This window comes from Rhamphochromis longiceps, linkage group LG12, assembly GCF_057381845.1.
Source record: "Rhamphochromis longiceps isolate RC_006_pf linkage group LG12, R_longiceps_female_GT1.1, whole genome shotgun sequence".
NCBI classification, from domain to species: Eukaryota; Metazoa; Chordata; class Actinopteri; order Cichliformes; family Cichlidae; genus Rhamphochromis; species Rhamphochromis longiceps.
Genome location: NC_140568.1, coordinates 24,030,446 through 24,048,361, shown reverse-complemented (window position 1 = coordinate 24,048,361; position 17,916 = coordinate 24,030,446). Strand labels below are relative to the sequence as shown.

The window sequence follows — 17,916 nt, the reverse complement described above, 5'->3', positions numbered from 1 at the left end:
TTCATGTTCATACGTTCTCCAGCAATGAAGCTGCCGCCTTTAGTTTGTCATTCTGTCTCAGAGTCCTGCTTTTGGGTCCTACATCCTGCCTGCCACAGCACACATCATGACACTTATAATGTAGATGACATTTTTGTACGTGACAGGTTAAGTATGCATGTCTGTGATGGCTGCATGCTACGTTAGGGATGTTACTCTTTTGTACACCCTGGTTCTGTCATCAGTACCTCCCACAAGTATTGGCAGTAACCTAAGCACCATAACAACAAAAGCAGTTGTGAATGTGCAAAGATGCTGGTGAATGATATTATTAGCAATATAGACCGCAGTTGCATAGGTTATCATAGCTATAATGGCATTTTTGTAGATTACCAGTATGCCTATAAATTTAGTAATGATTAAGATCACCTCTGTCCAGATTAGCCTACATTATTTAGACAAAGATGTTCCACAATTCTATCTAATCATGAGCAGGTGGAGGTGGAGTGATTAACAGTTTCAGAGCTTGGTACCACAGCTGAAAAGCACTGTCCCCACTTTTCATAGTTGTTATTAAATACATGATGAATTTGACCAATAGTTTATTACTGCTCCTTTGTACTCCGTAAATATTGAGGGTACAAAGTAGAAGCAAAATAATTATGTTATCTGTGAAGTAAAGCTCACATATTTGTTTCCTCATAAACAATATGACCATAGTAGGTTTATGCCTGTCACGAGTACTGGGAGACAGGCATGTGACAGGCATTACCTTCTGTCTTCCTATTGTCATTTTCATTTAAATCACTGACCTGAAAATGGTTGCAGATCAGGTCCCCATGTTTGAAGCAACCATTTAAGAGACAGCAAGATCTTGCTTTTGATGTACACATTTGGGATAATTTTGGTTGTACTGCAGTCTCCAACCACTATTTTTCCTTGCTTGACTTTAACATAAGACATCCAGGTCTTCATCATCTGCTTGTACACAGGGTCTAACAATTTGTTCAATGAGTACACGATATGGCAACCTCGCTTCTGTCAGTCTGCCCCAGGGCAGCTGTGGCTACAACTGTAGCTTGCCTCCACCAGTGTGTGAATGTGAGAGTGAATGAATAGTGGCATTGTAAAAGCGCTTTGGGTGCCTTGAAAAGCGCTATATAAATCCAATCCATTATTATTATTATTACAGATAAATTCAGATAAGAAAGTCCCAATGAATCACAGATTTCTCTGTGAAACATTCATCCACAGAGTTTATGTGTGAACTAGTCGTGAATGAAGTCCATTGTCTTTTGTCTTTTCAGTTTATTATCAGTTATTTCAGTTTATTTATGTATTGGTCAGAATTTTTTTTTCTTTAAGTAGCTGTGCCTACGATAGTGTCTCCTCCAGGAAAAATGTCATCATTGCTGACCGATTCATAAGTGAGACTGAAGTCCTGTATTGGAGACATGCTAGATTGTTGGTCAAATGGACTGCTTTCTTTGATGCCAGCCAGCTGAATTTACAAATGATTGTCTGCCTTTGCCTAAAGCATGAGGTTTAAAAAAGAAAGAAGAAAACATATCCAACTGCCTAACCCATGTAAAACAGTTGCAACATTTTTACAACATTGCTTTAAGCAAATCACCTCAGCTATTGCACAGCAGGAAGGACTTGCGCAATTTTGGTTTGGTATTCAGAGTAAATCTGTCTTCAAAATTGTTTGACGGCCAAGGGTATTAGACTAGAACAAGATTTCACACTGTTAAAGAGAGTTGCCTGATAAGATTGAAAAAATCAGATGAATGAGATTACTTACTATCAGTTTGACTATTGTGGACATGCTCTACCATATAAAAAAAATTAACTAATTACTACTATTCACAAACATTCAAAAAATAAACTTCACATAACTTTATTCAGCTCTACAACTCAGAGAAAAAACTGGCAGTTTGCAAAAAAATAATATTGTAACATTTTATAATAATAAATATTTATAACAGAGGTAGGAAAAATATTAAACGCTTTGACTGTTGTTGTGATTTGACGCTACATAGGTAAAATTGCATTGAACTGAGATAAACTCAACACACTAAAGTATAGAGGAAATAAATATGTCTCATATATATATATATATATAAAATACATATATCTAAAAAGCCTGATGCAGTGTTGGCAATTTTGTTATAATATTCCTCTAAATAGTAGAGGTGGGAATCACCATACATCCCACGATACGATATTATTGCAATTTTTTTAAAATATTTTGCGATATTCAGATTCTGTACATAAAGGTAAACTTTATCAATATTCATTTATCTAATATCAAAGTCTCGCACTCAGTTCTTCTCTCATTTCAGTCAGTTTTATTGTTGACAAACTGAACGGTTTGTATTACAGTCTAGTCCAACTTAACTGAATGCAACCATCTGGTACAATTATAACTATTCTAAACTATGTAATTTATGAAAACTATGCAGCCCATTCAGCAACTGAAGAATTTGAAAGTAAATTAAAACAAAATATAATTTTACATTAAATAAAAAAAGTTTTAAACTTAATTAAAATAAAACATGTCTTACATTAAAATCAGTAAACTGTCATGTTTATTGCTGTCAAAAAAAAAAGTTAAACACATTTGGACAGTGAAGGAATGTCAGGATTCTTGCTCAGAAAAAGGATCAACATGCTCTGAAGTCAGTCCAGTCCACAAAAACTTTTTTGTAACAAAATATCGATTTCTGCTGTCCCTGTATCGATACATTATTAGCAAACAAAATATCACGATACTACACAGTATCGATTTTTTCCCCCACCCCTACTAAATAGAGCAGTGAGGTAGATATTAATACTGAAAAGGGCACTTTGAACAATGCAAAATACAGTGCACCATGATAATTAAGGCATAAGTAGCTGTACAAAGTTAATGAGCGACCTGACCTGCTCATTAAATCACATGCAGTGCAAAAGTCTTATTTATGCCCAGTATATAAAGTCCAGTATATAGGTGACTAAATGATAAATACTGCATACATTAACAATTTCATTTTAATAAAAAATTGTTCAAGACATAATAGGGGTGGTCTAATGTCAAATCTGTACCTACACAGGTTTAGTTTATAACTAAATAACTCACTAATTGACCATTTAGCATTTAGTCAGTTATTTTGCATCAGATTTGTCTGGGAAAAGGAGTGAGTATGATGGAGGAGCTCCATCTGACTGAGACAGGAAGTCTACATTCATCACTGGTGCAGAAGGCAGCATGTTGTACGCAGGAGGTACTGGAGATTGAATAGAAGGAGATGGCTGGCTCTCAAGGGCAGATGGGGGTTGGTGAAATTGTTGGGGTGGTGTTGGGGGTGGTGGCGGGTGCAGGACAGAAGATAATGAAGATGAAAATGGAGTTCCATATGGCGAAGGCACCTGTGGCACTGGGTTATTGTAGCTTCCAAACATGTGTGTTGGCTGAGAAGTTTGCACACCCGCTGGTCCACCATATACAGCAGGGTTATTTGGGTATATAGGTGGTGGTGGTGCTGAATAGCTTTGGACTCCTGGATATCCATAACTGCCTGAATGTGGAGACATAGATTGAAGGCCCATGGGCATTGTGGGGGGAGGGAAGTCACTGTTGCTTGGACCCCCAATAGCACCTGTTGGATAGGGACCTACATTTATATTACTCAGACAGCCAGGAGCCAAGCCAGGAGGTAAAATGACCACTGGGCACAGAATCTCTGGATCAAAAGCAAAGCTGATGTCCAGATATACCTAGGAGAAAGAAAAATATATGTAAATCTGTCTCATTAGTACATGATGCTTTTATTTTTACACTGGAAAAGCAACAAGAGAACATCTGAACGCCACTTCCTCAATGATATTCATTGCTGTTCACACAGTTAATTACAAATGGCTCTGTCATGCATAAATCATAATATCGGTTCCCACAAAAATTCAAGTTTTGCTTTAGGATACAGTACTACATACCTTTAAACAGTATTCCACTGAGATAATATCACAGTTCTGGATTGTCAGCATGTAATCACTAGGAATCTTTATTTCACATCTGAGCTCCTTCCGTGTTTTTGGTTTAATACAGTTGTCAGCAACTTTATGACAAACTGTATTCTCATGTTTGGTTCTGCCATTGGCATGGTACACGACTTTCTGTATTAAGCTAAATTTCGGTGTCATGTCACTGGATGAAGAATTGTCAACTTTAGCAAGAACCACTATTGTTTCACCTGTAAAAAAAAAAAAAAAGAAGAAGATTTTAAATACAATTGTCTTTACATTTTTCAGTTGACTAAAGTGCCATTGTCTAATATACACCAGAAAGTCACAACACCTATTACTTAAAGTCAAACTATTGGAAATGAATTTCTGAAAGTGCAAGGTAGGCAACATCCCTAGATTTCTTATTTCTTAAGAGTACAGGCTTAACTTGCAGTTGTATTAACACTGTGGCAAATAGGTTTCCCTGGATGCCAAATGATCAAGTTGGCCTTTGGGGCACTGGAATGGACAAAATACATTAAATAAAGCAGATAACATATTAATATCTCTTTACTTACAAGATGCCAATAAATTGGATAGTTTCTACATTATGGGAATGAAAAGTTTGTCAACTATGATCTCAATAGTCTTTTTGCATCCTCCATTATTAGCTAATTTATTGAACTCTGCCTATGTTCAACCACACAAAAATATTTTTTGGTATAATGAGAAAAGAGTATAAAACGAATTGAGACCTACAACATTTGAAAAGAAATTTTAATACCTGCTGCGTAACCGATCCTGTCCACAGTTACATCCATGTGTACGTGTCCTTTTGAGAAAAAACCCATCTTTTTGTTCGTTGAACCAACTTGCGGTGACTACAGTGGAATAAACAAGCAAAACAGTCCTAAGAGGCCTGGCAGAAAGCAGAAGACAGTTGGTGTTTTGGGGGCCTGGGTATAAACCTCTTTCTTGTGGGGCAGGGCATATTATCCTGCTGTGGGGAGACCACTGCTATCGGGATTGCCTTGCTGAAGGCATATGCTGGGTCTTTAGCATGGTTATGGTACGTTGGTGTGTATTACAAGGATAGCAGCACTGCATTATGACAAGATTATCAATTCTATTCGTTTCACCTGTCACTGCTTTAACTGATGGAGCTGGATCAACCAGGTAACACTTTAAACGGAATGCACCGGTCATTACTGTTAATAATTAGAGCTGAGTCTTTTGGATTGTTAACATTTCTGCTGGGAAACATTTCACCTCCATTACAGTGTGTTCGTGGATAGTTCTCAGAGCTGTATCGCCTACCTTGAACAAATGAAAGTAGAATTATCTGGCCAATAATGGCCATTATTTGAAACAACCATTGTTTTTCTCGTATATGAACCCCCCAAGAAGTGCTACGTGTACAAGAAGGACGGTTGGCACTGAGTGCATACCACGTAGCGGGAGAATACACAACATATCAAAGATGGCTGAATGTATTTTTAAGTACTGTACACACCATCAGAGAATGAAGGTTTGGAACACATTTGGAGACAAATTTGATCTCCTTCTCTGCTGTACTGTTCATCCTCCAGCTCCTTAACAGTTTTGCTTCTAGCTTGTAGACAATTTTTCCATGAGTCCCTCTGAAGAATGAAGGCATGCTTCTGTGTAGGGAAACAGCAGACTTTAAGTTATGCAATGTCAAGTGAAATAACATCATGTTTCCAACGCATGTACACATTCAGCAGTCAAGTTATGAAGTACACCTTACTTGTGATGGTTTGAACCCCTTTTGTTTTCAGAACTGCCTCAGTTCTTTGTGGCACAGATTCAACAACATGCTGGGATTATTCCTTGGAGATTTTGGTCCATTATGCTATAGTGAACTCATAATGTTCAAGAAACCAGGTTGAGACGATATGAGCTTTGTGACATGGTATCTCACAAAGCTGGAAACAGCAATGTGGTTATAAACGGATGGATATGGCCAGCCACAATACTCAAGTAGCCTCTAATGATTGTCAGCTCAAGCTAAGGGTTCCAAAGTGTGCCAAGAAAATATCCCTCAAGCCATTACACCAGCAGCAGCAGCATGAAATGTTGCTAAAGAAGGATGAATTCTCAGTTGATAGGTGTGGTTTCTGCTGCTGTAGCCCATCTACTTCAAAGTTCAACGTGCTGTACATTCAGATATTCTACTTATACGCTTGTTGTAATGAGTGATTTTTGAGTTACTTTTCATATCAGCTCAAAGCAGCCTTTTCATTCTCTTCTGACTTGACATGAGCAATTTTCACTTAGACAACAGCTGCTAACTGGATATTTACGCTGTAAACCCTAGAGATGTTGTGTAAGAAAAACTCAGTAGATACTGAAAAAATACTCTGGGACAAACAAAGATGCCACATTTAAATTCACTTAACTCATCTTTCTTCGCCATTCTGACACTAAGTTCAAACTTCAACACATCGTCTTAACCATATCTACATGCCTAAATGCCCTGAGTTGCTGCTATTTTATTGATCCACTTTTTGTGTTTGTTCGAATCACTGTTAAAGTGTAAATTCAAACCATTGTTTTGGTCAGCTGACTAACTGTACTTACCCTGGTGGTATTTGGAAACTGAATCTGTAGACATGAATCCCTTGGGGCAAAACCGTTTCTGAAAATGAAGGAAAATGAAGTATTGTAAAATTTTCAAATACAGGTACATAACGATTACTATTCAATACTTTTCTACTGCACTTTAGTATTACAAGTTTTGTCCTCTACATTCCTGTGACTCCTGTAATTTACTTAGACACTTTGCAGTCTGCTTTAACCACGAATAAAGAGACAAAAAAAGGAGAAATTAGATGCTTTTTGTAGCTGCTGATTGTAAATAAAGATTCTATATTGGGCTTCTAATACAGTCTATGACTCCAGTTTGACCAACTAACATGCTTAAACGCTCATGTTTCTGTATCGAAATTATATTTCAAAATGTTAAATATACACAAAATTATGTAAAATAAAAACAAGCAAAAAAAACAGATGAATGTTTAAGTGTTAAGTTGATAGTAGGTTTGTCCCCAAAGTACAAAAGAAAGGTATGCTTAAGAACAGGTGTCCTGTGTGTGTGTGTGTGTGTGTGTGTGTGTGTGTGTGTGTGTGTGTGTGTGTGTGTGTGTGTGTGTGTGTGATTTTTTTTTAAACGTGTAATATATTGATAAATAGACTGTAGTTAACAGGATTTATATAGAAAATAAGGAAAGCACAGATTTTTTACATGTGCATTATTGTACTTACTGTTTTTTCTAAAGTATAATCAACCCATTTCTTTTGAGTCACTTGAACTTTCTTCACAGAACACACATTATTATTATTACATTTATTAAATTATAAATTAGAACTTCAACACTAACAATTAAATATAAAAGTATTTAATATAACATGTTTTGTTTCCCATTCACGTGTATTCTGTTTGAGAAACGTGTCTTTGAAATGTTATATTTTTTTGCAAAGAAGAGAAAGAAAAAAAAATACATTCATCGCCAGGGGAAATTTCTCAAAATCCAGCAGTATCCAAGAACACACCAAATATACACCAAATATACTATGAATACTAATAAAGACTAATAAATGCCAATAAATACAAGTTAACTATGTTAAAAATACATCTTGGCTGTTAACCCGAGGAAGGCGGCGGGTCCTGATGGTGTGCCAGGTCGAATATTGAGGGATTGTGCAGGACAGCTGGCTGGGATCTTCACCAGGATTTTCAACAAATCCCTCGCACAGGCGACTGTCCCACTCTGCCTGAAGTCCTCCACCATAGTCCCCTTGCCTAAGAAGCCCCACATCACCGGCCTGAATGACTACAGACCGGTGGCACTCACCCCAGTGGTAATGAAATGCTTTGAGAAGCTGGTCCGCAGACACATCACAGCAGCCCTGCCCCGCAGCCTGGATCCACACCAGTTTGCCTACAGAGCAAACCGATCCACGGAAGACGCTGTAGCCACAGCACTCCATGCTGCATTAACTCACCTGGAAGAGCATGGTAGCTATGTGCGGATGCTCTTCGTGGATTACTGCTCAGCTTTTAACACCATCCTTCCACACAAACTGGTGGCCAAGCTACAAGACCTGGGGCTTCCATACAGCACCTGCATGTGGATCAATAGCTTCCTCTCGGGCCGTAGACAGAGAGTCAGAGTTGGCCATCACACATCCTCAGCCCTGAGCCTCAGCACTGGCTCACCCCAGGGCTGTGTGCTCAGTCCACTGCTCTACTCTCTCTACACACACGACTGCACTCCTCGCCACCACAGCAACATCTTTGTGAAATTTGCAGATGACACCACAGTGGTGGGGCTCATTTCCAAGGGAGACGAGTCTACGTACAGAGACGAGGTGGAGCAGCTGACGTCATGGTGTAAGGCCAATAACCTCCTCCTCAACACTTCAAAAACCAAAGAACTCATAATAGACTTCAGAAGGAAAAAGGCAGAGATCCAACCACTATTCATAAATGGGGACTGTGTAGAAAGGGTGGCAAGCTTCCGCTTCCTGGGAGTCAATATAGAGGAGAACCTTTCCTGGAGTGTGAACACCTCCGAGCTGCTGACAAAGGCCCAACAGAGACTGTACTTCCTGAGAATTCTCAGGAGGAATAACATCACACAGAGACTGCTGGTGTCCTTCTACAGAGCCACCATTGAGAGTGTTCTAACTTACTGCATTATGCATCTGGTACACTAGCTGCACAGGGGCTCAGAGGAAAGCACTCCAAGGGATCATTAACACCGCCCAAAAGATCACTGGCTGCCCTCTCCCCACACTGGAAGTTCTACACAACGCCCACTGTTTTAAAAAGGCCCAAAACATCATAAAAGACACCTCACATCCTGGCCACTCCCTGTTCGAACTGTTGCCCTCAGGCAGACGGTACAGGGCAATCAGAGCAAGGACTAATAGACTCAAACACAGCTGTTATCCAACTGCAATAACACATCTGAATACTACAAAAAAATGTCCATCACGCCACTCTTGTGTTAATCTATGCACGGTCTGAAGCATGTGTGTGGGAATGTATGTGAATGTTTTACTGTTATATCTTATTAGTATTTTAAGTATTCTATCTATTTTATTTATTGAATTTTATTGTTTTATTTATATTTTGATATTGCTAGGGATGATGCAATGATCGGGGACCATTCTTAATTTCGTTGTTCTCATGACAATGACAATAAAGTTTCTGATTCTGATTCTTTAATGTCAATGAGACTTTTTACCTCGATAAATAGTGTTAGGTTTTGTATTGTTGATTGTCATTTATGCTTAGAAATATCTACTTATATATGCTTAGAGTTTTATAATTAGTTGTAGATTGGTAGAGGTTTGATCCTTAATAGTCTGCAAACTTTGTGTGCATTAGAGAGCACTCTGGGAGCATGGGAGAGGTCGTACCTTCTCTTATTGTTTTATGGTAGGTTTTAGTCTAAGTGCCTTTTGTTTAGATGAACTGTTGGACTTCCAGACCAGCAGGTTTAGGGAAGTCATTTATGGGGTCACACTCTGACCCCCCCCCCCCCCCCCCCCCCCACACACACACACACACACACACACACACACACACACACACACACAGGCAAGGTACTCTTTGTGTGTATGTAGACGTCATATGTTAATGAACCTATGCATATTCATGTAACCTCAATAAAAGAGCAGTGTTACGGGGGAGCGGACGAGAGCAACTGGGGTCAAGCGAAGGAACGGCGTTTGTCCGGTTCTCTCCCGTGCACGAGAAACATGAAGAACTTTGCCTACTTCGTGTCTTGCTTGCTGTGTAATCAGCTTTGCTTGCGCGGGTTTCACGCGGACCTGAGCCGTGCGGTTAATCGCAGGCTTATAAATGGAAGAGATTCAAGTGTTAGAAGTTTTCAGAAAACACACCAGCCTTGAAGAGCGTGTGGAGGACGCCAGCCCACATCAGCAGCACTTAAGATATGCTCTGGTGAATGGCTTTCCCCTACCCCTTGCTGACACAAAATGTTTATTCTTTAGCTTGCCCTGTTCGACAACAGCCTGTGCTCCAGACCATAGATTTAATTGAGGTGGATAATTGTTAAAAGTAATCTGCATTAAGCTTAGGGTTGCTCAAATTCAGTACAATGACATATGAGATTAAGTAAAATAGGTAAATATTTAAACTAATGACATGCATAGAGGCACTTGACCTGTTTGGTAAAACTGTCATCCTAATATGAGCCATTGTTGAGATATAGAGCACGCCTGTGAAAACTAATATGCTGAACCCTGTATGAAACGGCTAAAACTACTTGATGGAGAAGCTGAATTGAATATGAAAGTGCAAGTCTTTGCCACTGTCTGGGGAAGTTTTCAGAAAACAATGTTAGATGTTAGGTTGTGGTCTCTTCTGAGCTGATGAGCAAGCTACACATTATCTGTCTGAGAACTCATAAAAGAGAGGGAAACGAAAACTATGATAACTATGATAACTGGAGTGTGCAGCGTTTCCGTGAGCAGTTTTTCTGCATCTTGACTCATGTGTGTAGAGTGTTCATAGCATCAGCATCATGTTTTTGTTATTAGTTTTGTTGGGTTGAAAATAATTAAATAAACTTGTGATCATATTTATGGATCACCATGGCACATATCATCAGCCATGTGATTTATTTACGCAGATGAAAAAAGTGAGTGTGAATGTGTCTGACGTCACAGTGTTTTTGTGCGCTGTGTAAAAGTAATTGCCTAATTACTTTGCCAAAAATTGATAGCTCCTTCTACATTTGCAACACTAAAGATTAATTGAATACCTTTAATTCTTTGTTGTTGTTTCGTTGTCGGGTTTTTGTTTTGTTTTTTTTGCAAATACATTTACAATACATTGCAAAAACAAACATTTACAAGAAGACTGTAAAGTGTGTTACATACCGCTGGCGCTCTCTGGGATTAAAAATTCCTTTAGTTTGAAATATCTTGTGTGCGCAGAGTACGTATGAGTATGGTCACCGCTCTTCTGAGACCACCGGACGTTAGCGTCCCCTTTCGCCTTGATAAACAGGCTTTGAACTGAGGTTTCCTTGGATAAGGCCAGAGTTACAGTCCCTGTTATAGTGTCTCCCTCCGAAAAAGTCACGAATTCATTCACTGCGTCATATGCGACAGTAAAGCTTTCAACTGAAGGCATCGTAGCAAAGCGGTTCAGGCACAATAATACGAAAAAATAAAAGACTGTTACTACTTAACAAACGTTTCCACTACACGCTACTCCTTGGCCGAGACACTATGGCGTTTGTCGTAAACTGTGGTGAGCAGAAGACCACGCCCAGGAGGGTCGTTACTGCTGGAAGACCTCTACTGCCATCCGCTGTAGAACGGAGAGAGTGGTCACAGGAAGCTGGATTGTGAGGAAGATTCCCTGTTCCCTGTTTTTAAAGCGCATTAGTTTCATTCATAAATACAGGTCCGCTGACAGGGTACTCTAGCACACACGCACTTTCTCAGGAATCCTTCAACAACTGTCAGTAGCGATCAGTAGTGGTCATTAGGGTAGCCAGTAATGTTACTAATAAAACAGCAGCTTTTCATATACCACATTTAATTGAAAACAAATGATTTTCAATAAGTCTGAAAAGTTTCACAGTTCAACTTTTATTTCACCATCGTGTCCACAATTACTTTATAGTTACATGAGTGTTGCTTTGCATATCAATTTCAAGATTGTATGATTTTTTGCAAATTTTAATTAGGTTTTATTTCCGTGATATTAAAAAAAATGAAAACAAACTTAAAATGCAATCTTATTTTTTTAAAAGCTGTTTTCTAATACCATTTTCTCTATTGTCATTCTTTCCACCGGGCTCAGGGAAACCTTCATTTTCCTCTCTTTTTTCTGTCATCTTCTTTCTTGTCTTCTTGCTCACTACCTGCAACATAGACAGACCCTCTGCTAGAATGAAGCATACAGGTTTGATGTTAGCTTCTTAAACAGCGGACAGCCTAATACACAGCATAATAACTGTAAATAGTTTCATTGTCTTGATTTCTGTTTTGATAATTCTTAAAACGTATTTGTGTCTATGACACTATAACACTATAATAATAGTACCTTGGCTGAGTACACCTAATAGCAGTATATTAAAATGCATTGCTTTAAACTAGGTTTATGGTCTGCTATAGCCATTCTCTGTAAGTGTTCTTTTAATGTTAATACAAATACAAAAGTTATACAGTAGTCTAATGGTCTCGTGGGCACTGAATAATTAAGTAATCACTGACTGTACACTGACTCAACATCGCTGACTGTTCATGTTAGTAAGCTGCCTGACAGTAATGAACACATGAATTGCCATAAAAAATAACTACCAACAAACTAAAATTATTTATTTTTTTAAATTAAGGAACAGTGCCATTGTGATATTCTAAAAATAAATTTTATCAGCCTGGGTTCACTGCCTGCACTACGTTCACCAAAATGGCTTGCTGACCTCATGGCACACCAGCTAAAAACCACTGGTCTTTAATGGTACTTGCTGTTAGTGTTGCTAAGCTATCTATTGGAACTTCTATTGATACAAATGATTGCTTGGAATAACTTTTAGTTGCCACAACATGAGGTCATATCATTTGGAGATGGACCTACTGTTACTCCATTATCTGCCTTTTTGTTGTTGTGCTAGAACATTTTAATAGATACAGTGTCACATATTACATTGACTCACTGTCATTAACAACTCCTCTTAGCTAATTCAATCTTAACCTGTTAGTTGTGTGGTGTTCACCACTTTCTTTCTCTTTGGAAGACATTTGTTAATATCTGACTTCCCTCAGTTTGCTTTCTTTCTGTCTCCTTGCTTTCTCTTCTTTATTTTAATACCCTGAAATAGCTTTAATGGGGAAAGACACAACTCACAGTGCACATGAGCAGTCAAGTGGATGGAATAAATTAGCTGTGATGCGAAGTCCAAGTATGTGGTGGACTAATCCACTGTCATGAAAGAGCCTCCAGTATTTTTTAGAATCAAACTTAAATCACCCAACCAATGCTTCAGACAATTTAATTTAGACTTTAATTACTTGGAATTTTAAAAAGTTGTAAACTAGAACAAATGTTTAATTCCAGGCTTGACAGGGCCTCACCCACCATTAGGGACCTGGGTGGTCAGCAGAGATAAATGGGGATGATTGCGTCAGAAAAGGCATGCAATGTAAAATCTTAGCCAAATGAAACATGTAGCTCATAAAGGATGAGATTTCCATACCAAATTGGTTGGGGTTAACAACCACCTCTGGTGCTGTTTGCCAACAGGGTGTTATTAGAAACTGTGTTGGCCAAAGACAAAGGAAGAGGTGATTGAGAAAATATGTGAGGGAGAAAGAGAAAAGGGAGTAGAGGTAATCTTGGAAGACCATGTGAATAGTGTTGTCGGTGTGAAGTGTTGATCATAAGTTTGATGTTGGAAATCGAAGGCATGATGTTGAATGTTGTCAGTGTGCATTCCCTAGGTATTGTATGGAAATGGCTGTGGTAAATTCATGCTTTAAGAAGAAGGAGAAACATAGGGTGATGTGTAAGAGTAGAGGAAGATGCATAGAGGTGGACTATATCTTATTCCAGAAGATGCAATCCGAAATAGATAAGAGGCTGCAAGTTTGTGTCAGGGGACAATGTAGCTAGGCAGCATCAGATGGTATTCTGGTATATCTGGTGGACAGAGGAAATAGAGCAAGAATACTTCAGAATCTGAATCAGAATATTTTATTAATCCCAAGGGAAATTAAAGGAAGGAAATGCTCAGTGTGTTTGTAGATCTAGAGAAAACATACAACTACTGCATTAGAAAGTCAGACATGGCAGAAAGGAATATGAGGGTGGTACAGGACATGTATGAGGACAGCAGGAAAGTGGTGAGGTGTGCAGTAGGTGTGACCAATGGGTTCAGGATGTGGGGTGGGATTACATCATGCTTCTGCTCTAAACCCCTTTTTGTTTGCAATGGTGATGGACAGGTTAACAGATGAGGTTAGCCTTATCTTTACAGAAGAGATTGTGATCAGCAGTGAGAATAAGGAGCAGGCGGAAGAGAACCTGGAGGGGTGGAGGTATGCTCTGGGGAGAAGCCAAATGAAAGTCAGTAGAAGCCAAAATACATGTGTGTGAATGAGAGTGAGATGGGTGTAACAGTAAAGCTGCAAGAAGCAGAGGTAGTGAAGGCAGGTGAGTTTAAATACCTTTAAATAAGCAAAAGAACAAGAGAATGGAGGCAGGGTTTAGTGGGTGGAGACTATTCTCGCTAGTGATTTGCAAAATAAGAATAGCACAAAACAATAGGGAAGATTTACAAATTGGTAGCAAGACCTGCCATAATATGTGTTTTGGAGACGGTAGTACTCACAGAAAAACAGGAGGCCAAGGCAGAGTTGGCAGAATTGAAAATATTAAGATTTTCATTGGGAGTGACCACGAAAGACAAGATTACAAATGAGTTAATCAGAGAGACAGTTCAGGTTGAGCATTTTGATTCAAAGTTAGAGAGGCGTCACTGGTAGGGCATGGACATGTGGAGGGGAGGAACAGTGGTTATACTGGTCAAGAAAAGTTGAATATGGAGCTGCCGGGCAGAAGACCATGGGGAAGATTCACGGATGTTTTAACGGAGGATATGTAGAAGGCTGACGTAACAGAGAAGGATGCTAGGCAGAGTATGTGACAGGGGGAGATGATCTGCCGTGACAACCCCTAAAGGGAGCAGCAGAAAAAGAATAAGAACCACATCATTTATCATTTATATCATATAAATGATATCATCAAGAAAGTTTTTTTTTTTTTTTGGTGGGTGGGGGGAGGGGGAGACGACTGTTCCTTAGTGCAATTTGTGTATTCACTATACCCATTCCCACTGCAAAATCTGCATTATATAAATGATATAAGTCCCAAATTGATATTTGTTATATTCTTGTACACTGAGTAAATTGCCTTCATATATAACTGTAATAGTAACCACGTTTTATGTTATCCCCAGGGACAGCAAAATAGGCTATCTACTCAGTGACTCAAGGTAAATTCAAGCATCCAAATTTCTGCACTTACCCTTTTCACACAGCCACTTTCTATAAAGGTTATATCTACAATGCAAGCAGCCTGTTCCTTAATTCCCTAAATGCTAACAAATTACATTAATAGCAAAAAAAAAAAAAAAAAAGCAATATATTCAGCATAAAAAAATAGGTTTTTACAGAGTTTTACAGAATTATTGTATATCGTATATGGCATAAATGACAGACAAATGCTTCTGGAGAAAAAGTGAACTGTTTTAACCCTAATTTACAAATTCATTTGGAAATGTGAAGTAAAATAATAATATTAATTTAAAAAAAAAAATCAAATCTGATGTAAAAAAACAAACAAAACAAAAACTAAACTAAACTGGTCAGATTACGATTAATCGGACTAACAATGGACATGCTCAGAACCTCTCTTGGAATGTGGGATGATGGGAATCTGAGTCACCAAAATGCTAAGAAGGGAAACATCGAACTGGAACTTAAAAAAACAAAACAAAAACAACTAGGTAAGTGCGTTCTTTCAACGTAGCATATTGACATTCCCTGCTGAACACAGAAATGTCAAGTTTATGTTGGTTAAAGCTAAATGGTTCACTTAATGTCAACTATAGCTAGCAGTAGCACATTACTGTGGCAATGAAGCTAAGACGTTAGCACTGTTTATCTTGTGACAGGCAGAACAATATATATTGAATGTAGCAAATAGAAGTACTTTCTCAGCTACAGCTTGACGCTAGATAAATAAAGGTTACTGATGCTCATGTGAACCTTTCTCTTTGCCAGGATGGAGACAAGCTAGCTCATCCTCTGACGCTGGCATACATTCTGACAACTGGTTATATTGCGTTTACTTTAACCCAACTCATATCATACACCTAACTCATAATAATTCCACTGAAACAAACAAAGCAAAAAAACTGAAAAACAAACAAGCAGACTAAACTTTCCGCAGGTTGAAGTTGGACAAATTTTAGAAAAGCACAACAAAAATCTGTTATTATAAACAAAACAGGAGCATCATTATTGCAAAAACAAGTGTGTCAGAGTATTCTTTTTATGTCACTTTCCTGACAGAAGAGAATAGAAGGCAAACGTCTGATGCACATCCTAGTACAAAGTCTACCTAATATGGATTGTGCTCATTGTGCTTAATATTTCCAGTAATGTGCCAGTGTGTCCACTTGTGTGCGAGGAAAACTCAAATCAAATCAAATCAAATCAAATCACTTTTATTGTCACATCACATGTGCAGGCACACTGGCACAGCACATGCGAGTGAAATTCTTGTGTGCGAGCCCCACAAGCAACAGAGATGTGCAAACACAACAACACAAACGAGCAAAATACAAGAATGGCCAACCTGAAACTAATAAATATATGTACAATATATAATAGTGTATGCATTTCTGGATGTGTATACTAAATATTTTCCTACGTGTGTGTGTGTGTGTGTGTGTGTGTATACACATTTTTACAAATTAAATAGTAAAAAAAAAAAAAAATAATAATAATAATAAAATATATAAAATATACAGAGTTGAATATGTGCAAAACAAGTGGCATTTATATACAGTGTGGAGTGCATAATGTTGAAGTTCCAGTAGTGAAGCTGAGGTGTCTATGACGTGTTCAGCAGTCTGATGGCCTGATGGAAAAAGCTGTCTCTCAGTCTGCTGGTATGGGACCGGATGCTGCAGAACCTCCTTCCTGATGGAAGCAGTCTGAACAGTTTATGGCTGGGGTGACTGGAGTCCTTGATGATCCTCCCCGCTTTCCTCAGGCACTGCTTCCTGTAGATGTCTTGGAGGGAGGGAAGCTCACCTCCAATTATCCGTTCAGAGCACCGCACTACTCGCTGGAGAGTTTTGCAGTTGTAGGCGGTGCTGTTGCCATACCAGGTGGTGATGCATCCAGTGAGGATGCTCTCAATGGCACAGTGATAGAAGGTCCTGAGGATGCGGGGGCTCATGCCGAATCTTTTCAGTCTCCTGAGAAAGAAGAGGCACTGCTGCGCCTTCTTCACTGTTTTGTTTGTGTGTACTGACCACGTAAGATCCTCAGCCAGATGTACTCCAAGGAACCGGAAGCTGCTCACTCTCTCCACAGCAGCGCCGTTGATGGTGATGGGGGTGTGTAATTCTCTGCACCTCCGGAAGTCCACTATCAACTCCTTTGTCTTTGCGACGTTGAGGGTGAGATGGTTGTCTTGACACCAGTGGGTCAGGGCGCTGACCTCCTCCCTGTAAGCCGTCTCATCACCATTGGTGATAAGACCCACCACTGTAGTGTCGTCCGCAAACTTCACAATGATGTTGGAGCTGTTAGTGGCTGTGCAGTCGTAGGTGTAGAGTGAGTACAGGAGAGGGCTCAGTACACACCCCTGTGGAGCACCAGTGTTCAGTGTGATGGGGGATGAGGTGATGCTGCCCAGTCTGACCACCTGGCGTCTGTCAGACAGGAAGCTAAGGATCCAGCTGCAGAGGGAGCTGTTCAGTCCTAGATCCTGCAGTTTCCTGTCCAGCTTCGAGGGAACGATGGTATTGAATGCTGAGCTGTAATCTACAAACAGCATCCTCACATACGTGTCTCTCTTCTCCAGGTGTGACAGGGCAGTGTGTAGTGTCAGGGCTATGGCATCATCAGTGGACCTGTTGTGGCGGTATGCAAACTGTAGAGGGTCCAGTGAGTCGGGTAGTGCAGAGCAGATGAAGTCCCTGACCAGCTTCTCGAAGCATTTGCTTACGATGGGGGTCAGGGCTACAGGTCGCCAGTCGTTCAATGAGGAGATGGTGGAGGATTTGGGTACAGGGACGATGGTGGCCATTTTGAAGCAGGCTGGGACTACAGACAGAGAGAGGGAAAGGTTGAAGATGTGCGTGAACA

General features: G+C 39.5%; 1 protein-coding gene across 1 annotated transcript; it reads right to left on the bottom strand.

Annotated features, from left to right (window-relative positions):
* Window positions 1-1,863: 1,863 nt before the first annotated feature.
* Window positions 1,864-11,274, bottom strand: LOC146657284 (arrestin domain-containing protein 3-like). Its single transcript, XM_085425265.1, has 6 exons — window positions 10,900-11,274; window positions 6,565-6,622; window positions 5,477-5,624; window positions 4,748-4,844; window positions 3,955-4,211; window positions 1,864-3,738 (listed from the first exon to the last, which is right to left on the bottom strand). The coding sequence occupies exons 1-6, from the start codon at window positions 11,153-11,155 to the stop codon at window positions 3,127-3,129; spliced, it is 1,428 nt and encodes a 475-aa protein (XP_085281391.1). The 5' UTR covers window positions 11,156-11,274; the 3' UTR covers window positions 1,864-3,126.
* Window positions 11,275-17,916: the final 6,642 nt, after the last annotated feature.

Excerpts from the sequence above, each read along its gene's own strand:
- LOC146657284 (XM_085425265.1), bottom strand. The coding sequence starts at position 11,155 with ATGCCTTCAGTTGAAAGCTTTACTGTCGCATATGACGCAGTGAATGAA. Across the intron at positions 4,212-4,747 it reads CAGGATCGGTTACGCAGCAG|GTGAAACAATAGTGGTTCTT; the intron begins GTATTAAAATTT and ends TTTTTTTTACAG. Across the intron at positions 3,739-3,954 it reads CAGTGGAATACTGTTTAAAG|GTATATCTGGACATCAGCTT; the intron begins GTATGTAGTACT and ends TCTTTCTCCTAG.